Raw genomic sequence first — 17,605 nt, forward strand, 5'->3', positions numbered from 1 at the left:
GCGGGGCTCCGGGCTCCGGGCTCCGGCGGCTGTGGCGGGGCCGGGGTTGGGGAGGCTTGGGCGTCACCAGCCGAGCGCACGCCTTCCCCTGGAGAGCGGCCTTTCGGCCTTGGCCGGGTCGGAGTGGGCCGGCCTGGGAGGGCTCGGCCGCGGAGCGGGTCAGTTAGGTAACGGCCCCTGGGGCTCGGCCCTGGAGGAAGGGACTGGGGTTGGAGAAGTGGGTTTTCCCCGCCAGGCTGAATCAAGTGCACTACCCCCTCGCGGAGCAGGTACGTCCCTTCCCGAGGAAGAGGTGGGCGAGGACCTAGTAGCGGGGCCGCAGCAGCCAGCCACGTTTCTTCGCCGGGGGCCGGGGTGTGGAGGACACCTGTCTGCCCTCGGCAGACCGATTCCCCCGTCCCACTCCACCGGGCTCCGTTTCACACTCACTCCTTTGCTCCCGGTGATCACTCATGCTTTTTATGTCAGTTGCTAAGGCCGATCCGCTGCACTTATTCCATTAGGGCCACTACAGGATTTCTGTGAAAAGGAAAGTGAATCACGAGCTAAGTGAACTGTAGTTTTTTGTTTTTTGTTTTTTGTTTTTTAACCCTGGAGAACTCAGAGAAGTGGCACAATATTGGACACTTAAATGTATTGCTGTGCCATTAATTTTGTTTGAAACCCACACAAATTAGTAAAGGAAAGAATGATTAGAGGAAAATGTGGCAGAGTTCTTGCCCCTAGTTTCCAAATTACATGAGGAGTTACCTGAACTTCTACTTTGAACTAAACTCATACTTTGCTAAGCATTGTTGGCTAACACACTTAAAAGATGAAATGTCAGGCCAGAAAACCCACTTGAAAAAAATGAAGTTCAGTTTTTACTTGACAATATCGTAGTTTGAAATACAAAGGGAAAGCAGAATGGTCTCATATCTTTTATTTTTGTTGTGAGGTGTTTTTTTTGCTTTGTTTCTTACATAATTGGACAAAGTATTTTGAAGAATCCCATTTTTTTGAAAGTTCTGTTTTGTTCATTTCTATTAGTAGCCTTAAGATCCTACTTATGATCATTTAGATGGGTACTTACTTAAAGTAGAGCCACATTTGGTTAACAATTGGTCTTTTAAATGGAATTTTAAAGTGGAAATCTACACCATTGCAAGATCAAAGTGTTATCAAGTATGGTTTTCTAGGCCTTAAAACTTTCTCTTGTCTTAGGTCCTAGCATTTTGAATATCTTCAGTAGTGATTTTAGAATGGTCTCATTTTAGAATGGTCTCATTCATAGTTTTCTCTTACCTGATTTTTTACCCAGTTTCTTTTCTAACTGAATCTTTAAAATGATTTCCAATTTTTTTTCAATGTAGTAATTTATGAGTTGATTGAAAATGGGAAATAGTTGATGGGTCTAACTTTTGAAAACAAAATGAGTGTAAATTCCTTTAGTTTGTAGTTCCTCGAGCCATTATACATAAGGAATGTAAAATTGCCTTAACATCAATTTTCTGGGATGCTTTTAATTAGACGAATGAATTACCTTAAAGTTTTCTAATCTCCTAGCAGGGAGATATTCTGCTATTAATATACTATTAGAATTTGCATCTATTTAATGGCATATTCCTGCCCATTGTCAAATGAGACTGGTATATTTTATTCTCTAATATGAAGCCTTTTTATTTTTTATGTGTCTTTAAGTTTTTATTTTAATTTCAGTTATGTAACAGTGTTGTATTCATTTCAGGTGTACAATATAGTGATTCAACACTTAATACATACCATCACCCAGTGCTCATCACTTAATGAGCCTTCCTTAATCCCCATCACCTACTCAACACATCTCCCCACTTGGTAACCATGTCTGTACTCCATAATTAAGGGTCTGTTTTTTGGTTTTTCTCTCTATTTTCCCCTTTTCTCATTTGTTTCGCTTCTTAAATTTCACATATGTGTGAAATCATATTTGTCTTTGACTAGTTCACTTAGCATTATACTCTCCAGCCCCATCAATGTCTTTGTAAATGGCAATATTTCATTCTTTTTTGTGGCTGAATAATCCGTTGTGTATATATATGTGTGTACACACACACACACACACACACACACACACCTCTTTATTCATCAATGGAGGAACAATTGGGCTGCTTCCATATTTTGGCTGTTGTAAATAATGCTATTGTAAATATAGGGGTGTATGTATCCCTTTGAATTAGTGTTTTTGTATTTTGGGGGTAAGTACCCGGTAGTAAAATTACTGGATTGTAGGGTAGTTGTATTTTTAACTTGTTGAAGAATCTCCATACTGTTTTCCAGATTGGCTGCACCAGTTTGCATTTCCACCAACAATGCAAAAGTGTTCCTTTATCTCCACATCCTCGCCAACACCTGTTGTTTCTTGTGTTGTTGAGTTTAGCCATGTTGACAGGTGAGAGGTGATATCTCATTGTAGTTTTGATTTGCATTTCCTGATGGTAATTGATGTTGAGGATCTTTTCATGTATCTTTTGGCAATCTGTATGTCTTTGTTGGAGAATTATCTGTTCATGTCTTCAGTCCATGTTTTAATTGGATTATTTGTTTTGTGGGTGTTGAGTTATAGAAGTTCTGTATATATTTTGGATATAAATCCTTTATCAGATATGTCATTTTCAAATATCTTCTCCCATTCAGTAGGTTGTCTTTTAGTTTTGTTGATTGTTTCCTGTGCTGTGCAGAATCTACTTATTCACATGTAGTCCCAATAGTTTATTTTCGCTTTTGTTTCCCTTGCCTCAGGAGACCTACCTAGAAAGAAGTTGCTACAGCCAAAAAGTTACTGCCTGTGTTCTAGGATGTTTATGGTTTCAGGTCTGACATTTAGGTTTTTAATCCGTTTGAGTTTATTTTGTGTATGGTGTAAGAAAGTAGTCCAGTTTCATTCTTCTGGTGGTAGCTGGCCAGTTTTCCAACACTTTTGTTGAGGAGACTGCCTTTTTTCTATTGGATAGGCTTTCCTGCTTTGTTGAAGATTAATTGACATGTAGTTATGGGTTTATTTCTGTGCCTTCTAATGAGTTCCATTGATCTGTGTATCTGGTTTTGTGCCATACTGTTCTGAATACTACATCTTTGTAATATATCTTAAAGTCCAGAGCTTTGATACCACCAGCTTTGCTTTGCTTTTTCAAGATTGCTTTGACTATTCAGGGTTTTTTGTGGTTCCACACAGATTTTAGAATTGTTCTACTTCTGTGAAAAATGCTGTTGGCATTTCTATAGGGATTGCATTAAATGTGTAGGTTGCTTTGTGTAGTATAGACATTTTAACAAATTTGTTCTTCCAGTTTATGAGCATGGAAGAATGTCTTTCCGTTTCTTTGTGTCATCTTCAGTTTCATCAGTGTTTTACAGTTTTCAGAGTAGAGGTCTTTTACCTCTTCAGTTAGGTATGTTCCTAGGTGTCTTACTATTTTGGTGCAAATGTAAATGGATGGTCTTCTTAATTTCTCTTGCTGTCGCTGCAGTATTGCTGTATAAAGTTTCAAGATTTCTGTATACTTATTTTATATCCTGCAACTCTACTGAATTTGTTTTATTAGTTCTCATAGTTTTTTGTTGAAATCTTTTGGGTTTTCTATCCCATATACATATGGTATCATGTCTTCTGCAAATAGTGAAAGTCTTACTACTTCCTCACCAATTTGGAAATCTTTTCTTCTAGTTGTCTGATTGCTGTAGCTAGGACTTCCACTACTGTGTTGAATAAAAGTAGTTAGAGTGACATCCTTGTCTTGTACCTGACCTTAGATGAAAAGCTCTCCATTTTTCCCCATGCAGGATGATGTTAGCTGTAGGTTTTTCATGTATGGCATTTATTATGTTGAGGTATATTCCATCTAAACCTACTTTATTGAGGCTTTTTATCATGAATGGATGTTGTATTTTGTCAGATGCTTTTTCTGCATCTATTAAATGATCATGTGGTTCTTACTCTTTTTCTTATGGGTGTGCTATAGCAGGTTAATTGATTTGAGAATATTTAGCCACCCTTGCAACCCAAGAATAAATCCCACATGATCGTAGTAATTTTTTAATGTATTGTTGGATTTGGTTTGCTAGTAATTTTTTGAGAATTGTCCATCTGTGTTCATCAGAGATGTTGGCCTGGAGTTAGTGGTGTCTTTATCTGGTTTTGATATCAGTGTAATGCTGGCCTCATAGAATGAATTTGGAAGTTTCCCTTCCTTTTCCGTTTTTTTTTTTTATTTTTTTTTTTAATAGTTTGAGAAGAATGGGTAGTAACTCTTCTTTAAATGTTTGATAGAATTTGCCTGGGAAGCTGTCTGGTCCTGGACTGTTGTTTGTTGGGAGTTTTTTGATTACTGACTCAATTTCTTTGCTAGCAGTAAGTCTATTCTAATTTTCTATTTCTTTCTGTTTCAGTTTTGGTAGCATATATGTTTTTAGGAATTTATCCATTTCTTCTAGACTGTCCCAATTTATCGGTATATTGCTTTTCATAACATTCTCAGAATTATTTGTATTTCTGTGGTGTTGGTTGCTATTCTGTCTCATTTGTGATTTTATTTACTTGAGTCCTTTTTTTTTTTTTCTTGATGAGTCTGGCTAGAAGTTTATCAGTTTTGTTGCATTTTTCAAAGAATCAGCAGCTCCTGATTTCATTGCTCTCTTCAATTGCTTTTTTTTTCTGTATCATTTATTTATATTTATTATATCCTTCCTTATGCTAGTTTGGGGTTTGGTTTGTTCTTTTTCTAGACTCTTTAAGTGTAAGTTTAGGTTGTGTGAGACTTTTATTGCTTTTTGAGATAATCTTGTGTTGCTATAAATTTCCCTCTTAGAATCGTTTTTTGTTGCATTCCAAAGGTTTTGAACGATTGTGTTTCCATTTGTTTCCATGTGCTTTTTAATCTATTCTTTTATTTCCTGATTTACCTACTCATTGTTATTTAATCTCCCTGTGTGTGTCATCTTTCCAGATTTTTTCATGTGATTGAGTTCTGGTTTCATGGCATTGTGGTTAGAAAAGATGTGTAGTGTGACTTTGAGCTTCTTAAATTTGTTGAGACTTTTTTTGTGGCCTAATATGTGATCTATTCTGGAGAATGTTCTGTGTGCACTTGAAAAGAATGTGTATTCTACTATTTTAGGATGGAATGTTTTGAATATATCTGTTAAATCCATCTGATTATTCAAAGCCATTGTTTCCTTACTGATTTTCTCTTTAGGTGATCTGTCCATTGATGTAAGTAGGGTGTTAAAGTCCCTTACAATTATTGTATTAGTAGCAATTAATTCCTTTATGTTTGTTATTAACTGTTTTATGTATTTGGTATTTCTATGTTGTATGCATAAATATTTAAAATTGTTAAATCTTCTTGTTGGATTGCCCCTCTTTTTATTACATAGTATTCTTTGTCTCTTTTACAGTTTTTGTTTTACATTTATTTATTTTTGAGAGACAGCGCACAAGTGGGGGAGGAGCAGAGAGCGAAGGAGATAGAGAATCCAAAGCAGGCTCCAGGCTCTGAGCAAGCTGTCAGCACAGAGCCCGAGTGGGGTTCGAACCCACGGACCTTGAGATCACAACCTGAGCTGAAGTCGGATGCTCAACCAACTGAGCCACCTAGGAGCCCCACAGTTTTTGTTTAAAATCTACTTTATCCAATAAAAAGTATTGCTATTCCAGCCTTCTTTTGACATCCATTTGCATGGAAGATGTTTCTTCATCCCTTCACTTTCAATCTCTTTGTGTCTTTAGATCTAAAAGGAGTCTCTTGCAGGCAGGATGTAGAAGGGTCTTGTTTTCTATCTGTTCTGTCACCCTGTATCTTTTGACTGGAGTGTTTAATCCATTTACATTCAAATTAATTATTAGAAGATATGTAATCATTGCCATTTTATTATTTTTTAAAATTGTTTCTTGACTGTTTCCTCTAATTCTTGTCTTTCTCTGTTTCACGGTTTCCTGGTTTTCTTTAATGATTTATTTGGATTTCTTTTTCTTTGTTGCATATTTATTAGTGGTTTTATATTTGTACTTTCCATTAGGTTTGTCTGTAACCTCTTTGGCACATAACAATCTGTATTAAGTTGATGGCTGTTGAAGTTTGAACCCATTCTTTACTCCTCCCCTACCCACATTTTAAGTATATGTTATATTTTGCATCCTTTCATTTTGTGAGTTCCTTGACTAATTTTGTATAGAAATGTTCACTTTTACTGCTTTTCTGTTTCCTACCTTTATATTATCACTTCTGGTCTCTGTTCTACTCAGAGACTCCCCTTTAATAGTTCTTTCAGGGCTTGTTTGGTAATCATGAACGCATTTAGTCTTTGTCTGGGAAATACTTTACCTGTCTTTTTATTCTGAATGATAACCTTGCTAGATAGAGCATTCTTGGCTGTAGATTTTTCCCATCTAGCAATTTGGATCTAACATGCCACTACCTTCTGACTTAGAAAATTTCTGCTGAAAGAGCCACTGATAGCTATATGGGATTTCCCTTGTATGTTACTTTTTTTTTTTTTTGGTCTTCTTTAAAAAATTTGTTCCTTATTACTATATTTTGCCAATTTAATTACTATTTGGTATGGATCTGCTTTTGTTGATTTTTTGGAGGGCCCTCTGTGTCTCCTGGATCTGGATATCTATTTCCTTCCGTAGGTTAGGTAAGTTTTCAGCTATTATTTATTCAAATAAATTTTCATCCCCATTTCCTCTCTCTTCTGGGATTCATATAGTATGAATGTTATTATATTTGATGGAGTCATTGAGTTCCCTAAGTCTATTCTCATTTTGCTATAATTTTTTTCTTTTTTTCAGCTTGATTACTTTCCACTGCTCTATATCCTAGGTTTTTAATTTATGTTCTTCCAGCCTGTTGCTTATTCCATCAAGCATGTTTCCCATTTCCTTTACTTAACCCTTTATCTCTGCTTGGTTATTCTTTATCTCTGTGTTAATGGTGTCACTGATGTCTTCCACTCTTTTCTCGAGTCCAGTGAGTATTTTTATGATCATTACTTTAACTTCTCTATCCAACATGTTACTTATATCTGTTTCATTTAGATCTCTGCCCATAGCCTTGTCCTATTCTTTCATTTGGAACAAGTTCCTCTGTGTTCTCATTTTGTCTTAGTCTCTTTGGCTGCTTCTGTGTGTTAGGAAACTTAGCTACATCTCCTGTTCTTGAGGGTAATGGCCTTCTGAAGAAGTCCTGTAGTGCCCTAGTGTCCCCTATTCCCCAGGGCCTGGCACTTCTAGGAGTGTCTTCAGTGTGTGCTGCATGTGCTCAGCTGTTGTGTCCTTTAGGCCAGTCAACTGCAGAGACTCTGCCTGCCGTGGGCAGTATTTGGTCCGTGACCTGAATGTGGTGCATTTTAACTAGGTATACTCTGTTTTGCTTGTGAAATGAGACATGTCATCACCACCCTGCAGACTGAGGCCCTGCAAATCTCCCACTTCAGGAAGTACCATGTGCACAGGATTTGGCCCCCTTCTAGGCAAGGGGCCCCAAAGTGCTAGGTCTGAGGCCTAGCGCTTTGTGAGTGGGAGGGGCAGTTCCACCCAAGTGCATGGTGGCAGAGGGTGGCAGGGGCTTGGTGTAAGCAAGTTAGATAGGGAGTGTGGTTGCTGCACTGGTTCCCACAGGTGGCCCTGTGCTTATGCTGAGGGGCTGGGGGTGGCATGAAACAGCTTCTGCCAGTTCCTTTGTTCCCAGAGGAGTCTCTGTGAATGCTGCCTCTCTGGGACATGCTCCAAGATGAGGAAATAACCTCCCCACAGTGTGCCCTAGCTGTTTTTCAGATCAACATTTTCACACTGTATGTTCATGGGCTGTTTGCCTGCCTTCTCTCCAGGAGCAGGGCAGTGCCCTCGGCTCTATCCCAGCCAAGCCTGCTGACCTTTAAAACTCCAGGCTTTAAGCCCTGCTGGTTGCAAGAACTCACAAACTTTGGCTTCTTTCGCATTCCAAGCCAAGTGCTATGGGGATTCATATTCCCCTGTGCTCCCATGTGTGTTCATCTGTCCATAGCCTTTCTCCCTTCCACCACAGTGGCCTCATTACCATTTCTCCCAAACCACATCTCCATACTTCTGCCTTCTTCGATGTGGCCTCTTCTCTGCCTTTACTTGTGGAATTTGATCTACCAGTCTTCAGGTAAATTTCTAGGATATTTAGCATGATTTGATAATTATCTAATTGTATTGAGACAAGGCAAGACCTGGGGTCCTCCTTTTCTACTGCCATCTTCCAAATTGGTCTAGTATGAAATCTTTTTAGTAAGATTTTTAATTTTCCCCCCAAAAATATCCCTCAGGAGGATTTCAGGTTGATAGGTTTTATACTAATGGTTTACAACAGTATGATAAAATACATTGTGTATTCCACACTAATATTTTTTAAGTTACGTTTGCTTTACATATTTAGTGGTCCTTATAGCCTATATCCCATTTTTACCTTTTTCTCTTCTTAGATGGAAAAGAGATAGAAATCAGAATCTTGATGTTAGAAGCAATGAAATTTTTATTTGGCCATTAAATGAGACTATTACTTAATCCTTACCAGTACTTACAAACTACTGGCTAAAGTGGTGAACCTAGTGGTTTTAGACATGTATATGGATAAGAGAATAACATTGATTTTTCTAAAACTGAAGAAAGAATTGTTGGTTGTCTAAGGACTACAAAAAGGTTTTTTGCAAGTAGTAGGATAGTGCTTAAGAACATGACGACACAGGTGCTTTGGTTTTACTTATCTCCTCTCCAGAGGGTTCATTTCTACAATCTCATGCTATGTCATACATAAAGGAACTGAGAAAGCAGGTAAATGTGGTGGTTTTTTCTATTTTCATCTTGGGTTCCTGTTTAATCATTTTCAAAATGGCATAAATCAAAATTTTCTGCTGGGTTGTATTTACATTGTGCTAGGCCAGGTAGGGAAAGGTACCTTGAGGGATGTTAGCCATTGCTGTGCTTAAAAGGCATTTGGAACTTTTCATGAAGGAGACAGGTCAGCTTTCTGTTTGGGGGTGGGGGCTCCCCACCTATATCTGGAGTAGCCAGTGATTAGTTTACAAATAACTGGCTCATTAAAAGATGCATTTCTGTTCCTTGTTCCTTTTCCTTCTGTGCAGATAATGTTCATAACAAACTACAGCAGAGAATAGTTTGATTATTTCTGAACATATATCCTATTAGATAAAAATGGAAGATGTCAATTAAGTTGAAAAGAAAAAACAACACATAGTGTGCAACAGTCATCTCTAAGCAACTTACACGTCACCTGTTGTTAGTAGTTGTGCTGTCCAGTGTGGATTGCTTCTCAGAAGGTCATTTGTAAACTGGTTATCTAGAACTCATTTTCATGAGTTCATTTACCAAATATTGGAAATCTCCTAGGTATTGTTAAAAGACAAAAGATGTCTCTTAAAATCCAGAATAAGGGAAAATTGGTTTTAGAGAAGTTACAGAAGATTATATAATTTATGTATGAAGATCAGGCCCCCAAGGTAGCTTTTGTAAAACAGAATATTTTGCAGCCTCATTAATGGTAGAATAACAAACCTTAAAGCTTTGGCCTTTTTGGAAGAAGAGCTAGGGATAGATGAGAATCATCTCACTGGCAATTTAATCCTGGCTGGGACTTTAGCTACCCAGTGTCTTTCTCTGAACTGTCCTTATTTTTTATAGTTGCTTCTCGTTCATTGCTTCTGAACGGGCAGCGGAGTTATGTCACAGTGGGTCTCCGAACAGCTGGAGCTTTGGGACGTGTGGAGTAGTTGCAGTTTCTGTGTCAGAGATTACCTGTGCATTCTTACAGTGCGATTTTCCAGTAACATTTATACTATAAATTATAGGGAAAGCTCAGGCAATAGAAATAAAATCCTATATGTAAGTCATAAATGTACTTCATAGGAAGATTAACTTAGTAATAATTTTATAAGATTTTGCAAAACAAAGATACCAGAAGCTGATGTCCTCTTTGTCAGTTGATTAAATCTTTTTCAGAGGGGCAGCCGAAAATGTACAAATTATCAGACACTCTGTGCCAAAGAGGTTTAAGGAAAGGGGTAGTATGATTAAAACTATTTTGGCAATTTCCTCTCTTCCCCAAAATATAATCCAAATTTTTGAAGTTATTGCTTCAAAAGCCAGATAGCAAAGGATTTTCTGTGGCAACAGAAGTATTTCCAGGGCTTGAGAAATTTTAAAAAATGGTGGAAAAAAGAATAATTTATTTATTTTTGCTCTTTTAAGCACAGTAGTATTGAAGAGACATAAAGTGTTAGCCATTCATTGTAAGGCTGAGTTGATCCTCTTCTGAGTGCCCTTATAAATTATGGAGATAATAAAACTTTGTGGCATTATATATGTTACCCCATGTGCTCTTATATACATACATAGTATTGTTAAAATGTTGGCTTATGATAACTACTTAGCTGTTAAAATTATAACTGATAAAGTAGGTTAGTAGTGATTGCCTTTGGACATGTGATCTCATTGTGAGAGGAAAGCTCTTCCAAATCAACTCTATGGAAAACCTGGAGAAGCTCAGGAAAAAGTTAAGAGATTGCTCTCACAGAAAGATTCTATGCAATGTAAATATTTCTCATATTTCTCTTTAAATGCCATACTTGGGACAAGGATATTACCCTAGGGATTTTAACTTTTAGAAGCTTTTCATGAAGTAAATCACTCACATGACTGTGAAATTAAGTTCTGTTAAAAGAACTACATTTTTTTGTGTGCCTGTGTTCTTTGCCACACATGTATTTATGTACTGGTAATGCTCTGTTAGCTGGAGGAAAATCCTGCTAGTTTAGGAAACATTTTTAGGAGTAAGGTTTGCTGAGGATATTATGAGAAATTAGCTATTTTCATCTTATAAAAAATGTTAAATTTATTGTAGAACCATTTTCTCTATTGATAGAAGCTAAAGTAGCCCTAAGAAAACCAATGTGATTTAAGAGCTTTTTTGTAGTTCACCTTAATTTTGAATACTGTGAAACTGTGTTAGCGTTGCATGACATACTTAAAACTGAGCTCTAGCCCATTCCTTCCACAGCCTTTCCCCATTCTCTGTAAATGGTACCGTTATTCACCCAGTTGCTTGAGTCCAAAATGTTGTCTTAATCCCTCCCCCATATTATCTTCCACATATAGTGTTTTAGCCTAATTTTCCTTTATCTCAAAATGAGACACTTCTCTCCCCTAAGCTAGTCTTTGGTAGTAATCTTTCACCTGATGGTCCTGCTTCCTCTTTGGTCACCTTGTAATCCATTCTCTACCTCACTGTTAAGCTGATTCTTATGAAATATGAATCAGATCATAATTCATTCCAGCTTAAAACATACAGTAGCTTCCTATTGCGCTTGATGTAAAATTCAAGCTCCTTGTGGTTGTCTATAAGCCTTACATGATCGTGTCTCTGCATCTCTCTCTGACCTTATCATGTATGTACTTCCTTCTCTGCACTAAGAACCAGCCACACTGGCCTTCATCATGCCCTGTACCTTAAGTCAGTGTGTCTCCTGTCTCCTTGTTGTGTAGGTCACATGTCACCATCTCGGAGAAGCCTTTTTGGCCCCCCATTTACAGCAGTCTATCAGGCCCCCTCTGGTCTCTCATTTTCTTTTAAATTTTCAAACCTCCATCTGGATCTGAAATTATAGTATTTATATTAGCCCTTTGAGAATAGGAACTGTCTCAGTCCATTTTACTTCCCCATCCTCAGTCTCTGAAACTGCCTGATACATAGTGGACATAGGACATATATTTGTGGATGAACTATTTATAAAATAACAATTTATTAACTTGATTTTCTGGTATATCATCTCATTTTCTGGTGGAGGTTCCCAGCAGTTCAGAGAGTTCAGTTTAGCAGAATGTAAAATAAAGAGGATAATAAACTTAGGAAAACTAGAATCACTGTAAATCATCTACTGGCTGGTTAATTTCCTCAGCATTAGCTGCATTAGCTAAATTCTAGAACAGTTCTCTAAAGTTTTCCAAAGAAGTTTTTTTTTTAATGTTTGTTTATTTTGACAGAGAGAGAAAGAGCAAGTGTGCACGAGCAGGGGAGGGACAGAGAGAGAGGGAAAGAGAATCCCAAACAGGCTCCATGCTATTAGCATGGAATCCAGTGCAGGGCTCAGAACCACTAACTGTGAGACCATGACCTGAGCCAAAATCAAGCATCCAACACTTAACTGACTGAGCCATGCAGGTGGCCCTGTGCTAAGGTTTTAGGTACCATAATTAAACAGCATGGCAGAAGTAAAGCTTTAAAATTATAAATATATTCAGTTATTGTTCAGAACTGGGACTCTATTTGATTAAAAAATTTTAGTATACTGTTAGACCAAAGTGGAATTAAATGGTTTAGGGACATTTTCCATTCAGCTTTTAACTGTTTGGTCTACTCAGAAGATTCATTTGCCTACTCATACTTTTAAATCTATATAGAAAAAGTAAATTCATAAAGATTTACCATTAAGTAAACTGTAAAGGTCAGACTAACTATTGAGAGTCACAACTATGGATCTGGTTTTTATAAACTTGTATGATGTGATCCAGACCTTCCTTCGATTTTGACTTTGTCATAGTTGACTTTTCTTCTACCTCACTGCTTATTCCCACTAAAGGAGTTAAGAGTTATTTGGATTGTAAATGGGGCATTTTCATTTTTCTATACTTCTTGGGTATGTCTTTGGATGGTGTTCTCTTTCCAATCAGTTGAAATAGGGTGGTGTTCATATAAATCTTTATGTTGTTTTTGCATTTTAGTGAATCGGCTTGAAGATTTAACTGCTCTGGGTTTAGCTTTAGCTATTTCACTGAACTGCTACTTCAGACTCCAGTGGTATCAGTCTCCAGGTTTTAACCTGGGAGGTTAAAAAAAACCTGGTGTAGATACTACCTCTAGGTTTAAGATTCACCTCCTGGTTGCCTTCAAGCTGCATCAGGGTGCTGTTTCATTAGAGTGACAATTCATCTTAGAATTTTTGTGCTAAGCCATAAAGATTTTTAAGGTTAAAGCCAAGTTTTATTGGGATTAAGATTGTGCAACCAAACAAGGAAAGTATTGGCTTCCCTAAACTGAGGATCAGAGCTAACCAGGAAACATGGTTCATTCATGAAACCTGTGCCGCAAAGAACATCCTGCCATAACCTACCTTACTCCCTTATAGCTTAAGTTTTAAGGCATTATTCCTACTGTTTCAACAGAGCAAATGTACATTAATCCTCCAGTTATTTTCTGTTGGTAAAATGTTTTAATCACATTAAAAGGGAAAAAAAAATCAACTATAATGAACTCACTGTTTTCTTGAAATAAAGACAAATTAACTTTCAACAGTGACTTAACCCAAATTCATGGAAAAGAAATTTATGGTAATACTTCTTATTTTTACACTCCTAAGGATTTGATGTTGCATTGGATACACTTATTTCCCAATTTGGTGGTAATTGGAGAAAAAGTAGTATTACAAAACAGGATATTTTTTTCTCCTGCTGTTGCTCTCACCCAGGTTCCATAGTGTTACTGCGAAGATGGGAGGAGTCCCTCTCCCTACCTCACTGTACAGGTGAACAGGTCAAGTCATGGCAAGGCACGGCCTGTTGACTTCTCACACATACCACGTTTAGATAGTAACAGTACCGCATTCTGCTTCCAGTTCGTTCTTTTGTATCCTGAGTATGCCCCTGCCAGGCAGCTACATCCCCCTTTTCCTGAAGGAAGACCATTCCCCAAGATCAAATGAGATACCTTTCTTCAAACTTTGATTTCAAGCGTCTGTCCAGCTTAGAGGCCTTGTACTTCCTTAGTTCAGTTGATTTGTTCATAAAATCTAATACTTTCCTTTGGTTTTCAAAGTAAGATAGTGAAAGTTAGAAGTATCCTAATAAGTATGATACTTACTTTTTATTCTTTACAGCCAGGAAAAGAAGCTGATGAATAGCAATAGGGATAGTTTCTCTGGTTTTAAATAATTTCAAGCCCTTTCTGTCATGATTTGTATTCTGCTCAAATGTTTTCTAATTCAAGTATGCTTTCCCCTTTAGGTTACTCACTATAAACAGTACCCGCCCAATACCAGCAAAGTTTATTCATACTTTGAATGCCGTGAAAAGAAGACTGAAAACTCCAAAATAAAGAAGGTGAAATACGAGGAAACAGTATTTTATGGGTTGCAGTACATTCTTAATAAGTACTTAAAAGGTATTATTTTTCCTAGTACTCTTAAAACTCTGCTTTTATGTAGCTCTTCATAATTTTTCTCCTATATTGTTATAGTCTATTATTTAAAGTAACTCTTTGAACAGTAATAATTTTGATATTTACTAAATTTGACTATTTAAGGTTTTTTTTTATTGTAAAAAAAAGTGTTAATTTGAATGCATTAAGTCTTATAATTCAGTATATGTGCTTGGTTCTAAATATGAGAAAGGTTTTCTGTAACTAATAAATTTGGGAATAAGTTTATAATTTTCTGAGGCTAATCTGGTATGTTAATAGATTTCAAGTCCTTAATTCACAGTAAAGGTTTTATTATTAACCTGGGAACTCATTTTGAATTATGGTAGCAATTAGAATATTTTTATCATAGTCATTTTTATCTTAAAGCCCTATTTTTCAGAACTGTCTGACACTATGGCCTTAGTCTCAAATGTATTTTAAATTGGAAAACCCCCAAAATAATTTCTGTGCATTTTTATTTGAAAGTCCGTTTCTAGTTTGTTTTATAATGGTATTTCCAGGGGGTTCAGGGGGAACAGTTCCCAGAAGTTCTATACATTTTGGAAAATTTCATCTCTGGCCTTTGAAATAAAAATAATCTCAGAATTGAATACAGAGTAAGTCGAATTTTACACAGATACTGAAAATTTTCTATAATCTTGGCAAATTTTTTAAGACTGGTTTAACACTTCAATTTTATAGCTTAAAAACTTCATACAGTATGACATGATTAATTATACCTAAAATATATTGGTTGCCTGTTACAGGCCAGCATTATGCAAAGTGCTTCCTATGTCTTAACTCAGTCCTCACAGTCCTCCTGTAAGTGGGTCCTCTACTGTTACCCTCATTTTACAGATAAAGATAACAAAGTGTATTTGAGGAGCAAAAACTTAAACTTAGTAACTGTGAAAATTATTGGATTATCAGCCCTGAAGATATCCTTTATGAATAAAGCAAAAAGACTCACCTGAGGAATTATCTGTATCATATTTGAAGAGTATTTAAATTAATAGTGATAGAAAAAAATACATATTAGAAGGACTTTTTTAAATGCTCTGTGTAATAATTTCTTCACACCTGTTTTTCAAATTGGAAATTAACACATGCTTAGAGTGAGTGAACAGAAGTGCAGATTCCTTTTCTGGCTCTGCTGTTGACTCTGGGTGATCATTTAACCTCTCAGTTCTTGTTGTTTTTATCCACAGAATGGTGAGATAGGTAGAGACATTAAATCTGCCACAACTCAGCAATTCATAGAATGCCTTTCGAAATGTAAACAGGAAACATTTGTCCTTTTAGGTAAAGTAGTGACCAAAGAGAAGATCCAGGAAGCCAAAGAGGTGTACAGAGAGCATTTCCAGGATGATGTCTTTAATGAAAAGGGATGGAACTACATTCTTGAGGTAAAAAATGTTTTTAATGTTTTGCTCTACTTTGGTTTTCCTCTTATTTCAAAATTTCTTACAAAGGAGTTTGAATAGAAGACTGTTCTATAATTACAACTTTTTGCTGTCTGACCCAAATATAAGATCTATTTTAGACATTCTTGTGAAAAGTTAAGGGTAACATCTAAGGTTGGTTTTTTTCTGGTGGCAAATCATTAGTATGTAGAATCTATAGCAGGTCTAAGTAATTTGTTGTAATATAAATGAATTATGATTTAAATAGCGTTTTTCAGAAAGGTGATTTCATCTTTTCTTTGAAAATATTAAGAAGGGGCATGGTTATTTGGCAATTTTGAAATCTTGGTCTATTTTCTTGGCTATCCTTTATCTAAGGCAATAGATGTAATGAGTCTATCATTACCCAGTAATTCTAGGAAATTTCCCTCACTGAGGGAATATTTCGGTATAGATCCATAAAGTTGATTTTCATTCTTTCTTGTACTATAATAATTCCTAGCATGTTTGGATCAGTTACTTAATTTTGAGCATCCAGACATAGGGGAATTGAGTTATAAGAGTTGAATGTCCTCTGGTGGTGGTGATTATTATGAAGATAGGTTGGGAATAGGATCTTTTGGCATCTTGGCACGTTAAGTGTTAATTAATTTATATCTTAAAAACAAATGTCTTTTCTTTCCATTGTAGACTATCAAACACAAAATAATTCGAGATAGTTTAACTTTCAGGCCTACATTTGTAGGAAAGTGGATGGACCTCGAGGGTGTCATGCTAAGTGAAATAAGTCAGGCAGAGAAGGACAGATACCATATGTTTGCACTCATAGGTCTAACAGGAGAGCAGGAGAAACCTAATGGAGGACCAGGGGGACGGGAAGAGGGAAAGAGAGTTGGGGAGAGAGAGGGACGCAAAACCTGAGAGACTATTGAATACTGAAAATGAACTGAGGGGGGGAGAGGAAGGGGGGAAAAGAGGTGGGGGTGATGGAGGCGGGCACTTGTGGGAAAGAGCACTGGGTGTTGTATGGAAACTAATTTGACAATAAACTATTAAAAAAAAGAATATGAGACTACATGTTTATCATCCTAAAAATAAATAAATAATAATTGTAAGTACTTCTTGAATTAAAATTTAACTATGGAAATTTCTTTCAAAAGTAATGGTTATGTTAAGAGGGAGATTAGACAATTCTCTATCTCAAAAAATAACTTGACATTGGTCAAAGAAGGTTATGTGTGGTTTTGTGTTTTGAATTATATAAACCTTTAATAAAATTGCCTATCACTATATCAATAAAATGTTAGAATAAAAAAAAACAACTTTCAGGCCTATGCTGTAATACTGAGTTTTACTATTTTTTACTTATGGGTCTTTGAAGAAGTCAAGTAATTTCCCCATATCTTAAGTAAGGTCAGTAAAATCTGTGGGCTAACTCCGGCACTTATCCCATTTGGTTTGTTGGGAAGAGAATAGTAATAAATAAGTGTTACACTATATACAATTCCCAGTAGCCAGAGTGATAAATCTTTGGATTTTTATCAAAATCTTAGGGATCTAAGATTCTAGATCTTAGAGATCAAACCTAGACATGGTCTTATCTAACCCTGTTGGAAGAATAATCTTGAGATGAGAGATGTTGAATGACTTGCCCACAGTCCAGTCCAGATTTTTGAGTCCAAGCTAGGATTTCTAAGGCAGTTTCCTTTCTGCCATATCATGAGACCTCCAGTGCTTCTCATTAAACTGATTTTTCTTTTATCTATTTATGTGTCCCAAATTACATAAAACCTACTAGGATTTCTGAAATAATTTGCCTTCGTAGCCAAAATTTAGCCACAGCTCTTACTTTTAAAAGAAGGGAGGCATAATTAAATATCTGATCATATACACTGAAATATGTTTCGGCCTAATTTTGGAGAGAATTGTTGTACTTGGATATTGATGCCAAAGTTCTAGAAAGTATACTTAATG

General features: G+C 36.5%; 1 protein-coding gene across 1 annotated transcript in view; it reads left to right on the forward strand.

Moving 5' to 3' along the window:
* Positions 1-17,605, forward strand: part of NAMPT (nicotinamide phosphoribosyltransferase) — a 38,388-nt gene that overhangs the window by 663 nt on the left and 20,120 nt on the right. The window contains exons 2-3 of the mRNA XM_029927315.1: positions 14,054-14,210; positions 15,531-15,634. Of these exons, the coding sequence (XP_029783175.1) occupies positions 14,054-14,210; positions 15,531-15,634 (261 nt within the window). The remainder of the gene's footprint in view (positions 1-14,053; positions 14,211-15,530; positions 15,635-17,605) is intronic.

The sequence above is a fragment of the Suricata suricatta genome, chromosome 2, assembly GCF_006229205.1.
Source record: "Suricata suricatta isolate VVHF042 chromosome 2, meerkat_22Aug2017_6uvM2_HiC, whole genome shotgun sequence".
Classification (NCBI taxonomy): Eukaryota; Metazoa; Chordata; class Mammalia; order Carnivora; family Herpestidae; genus Suricata; species Suricata suricatta.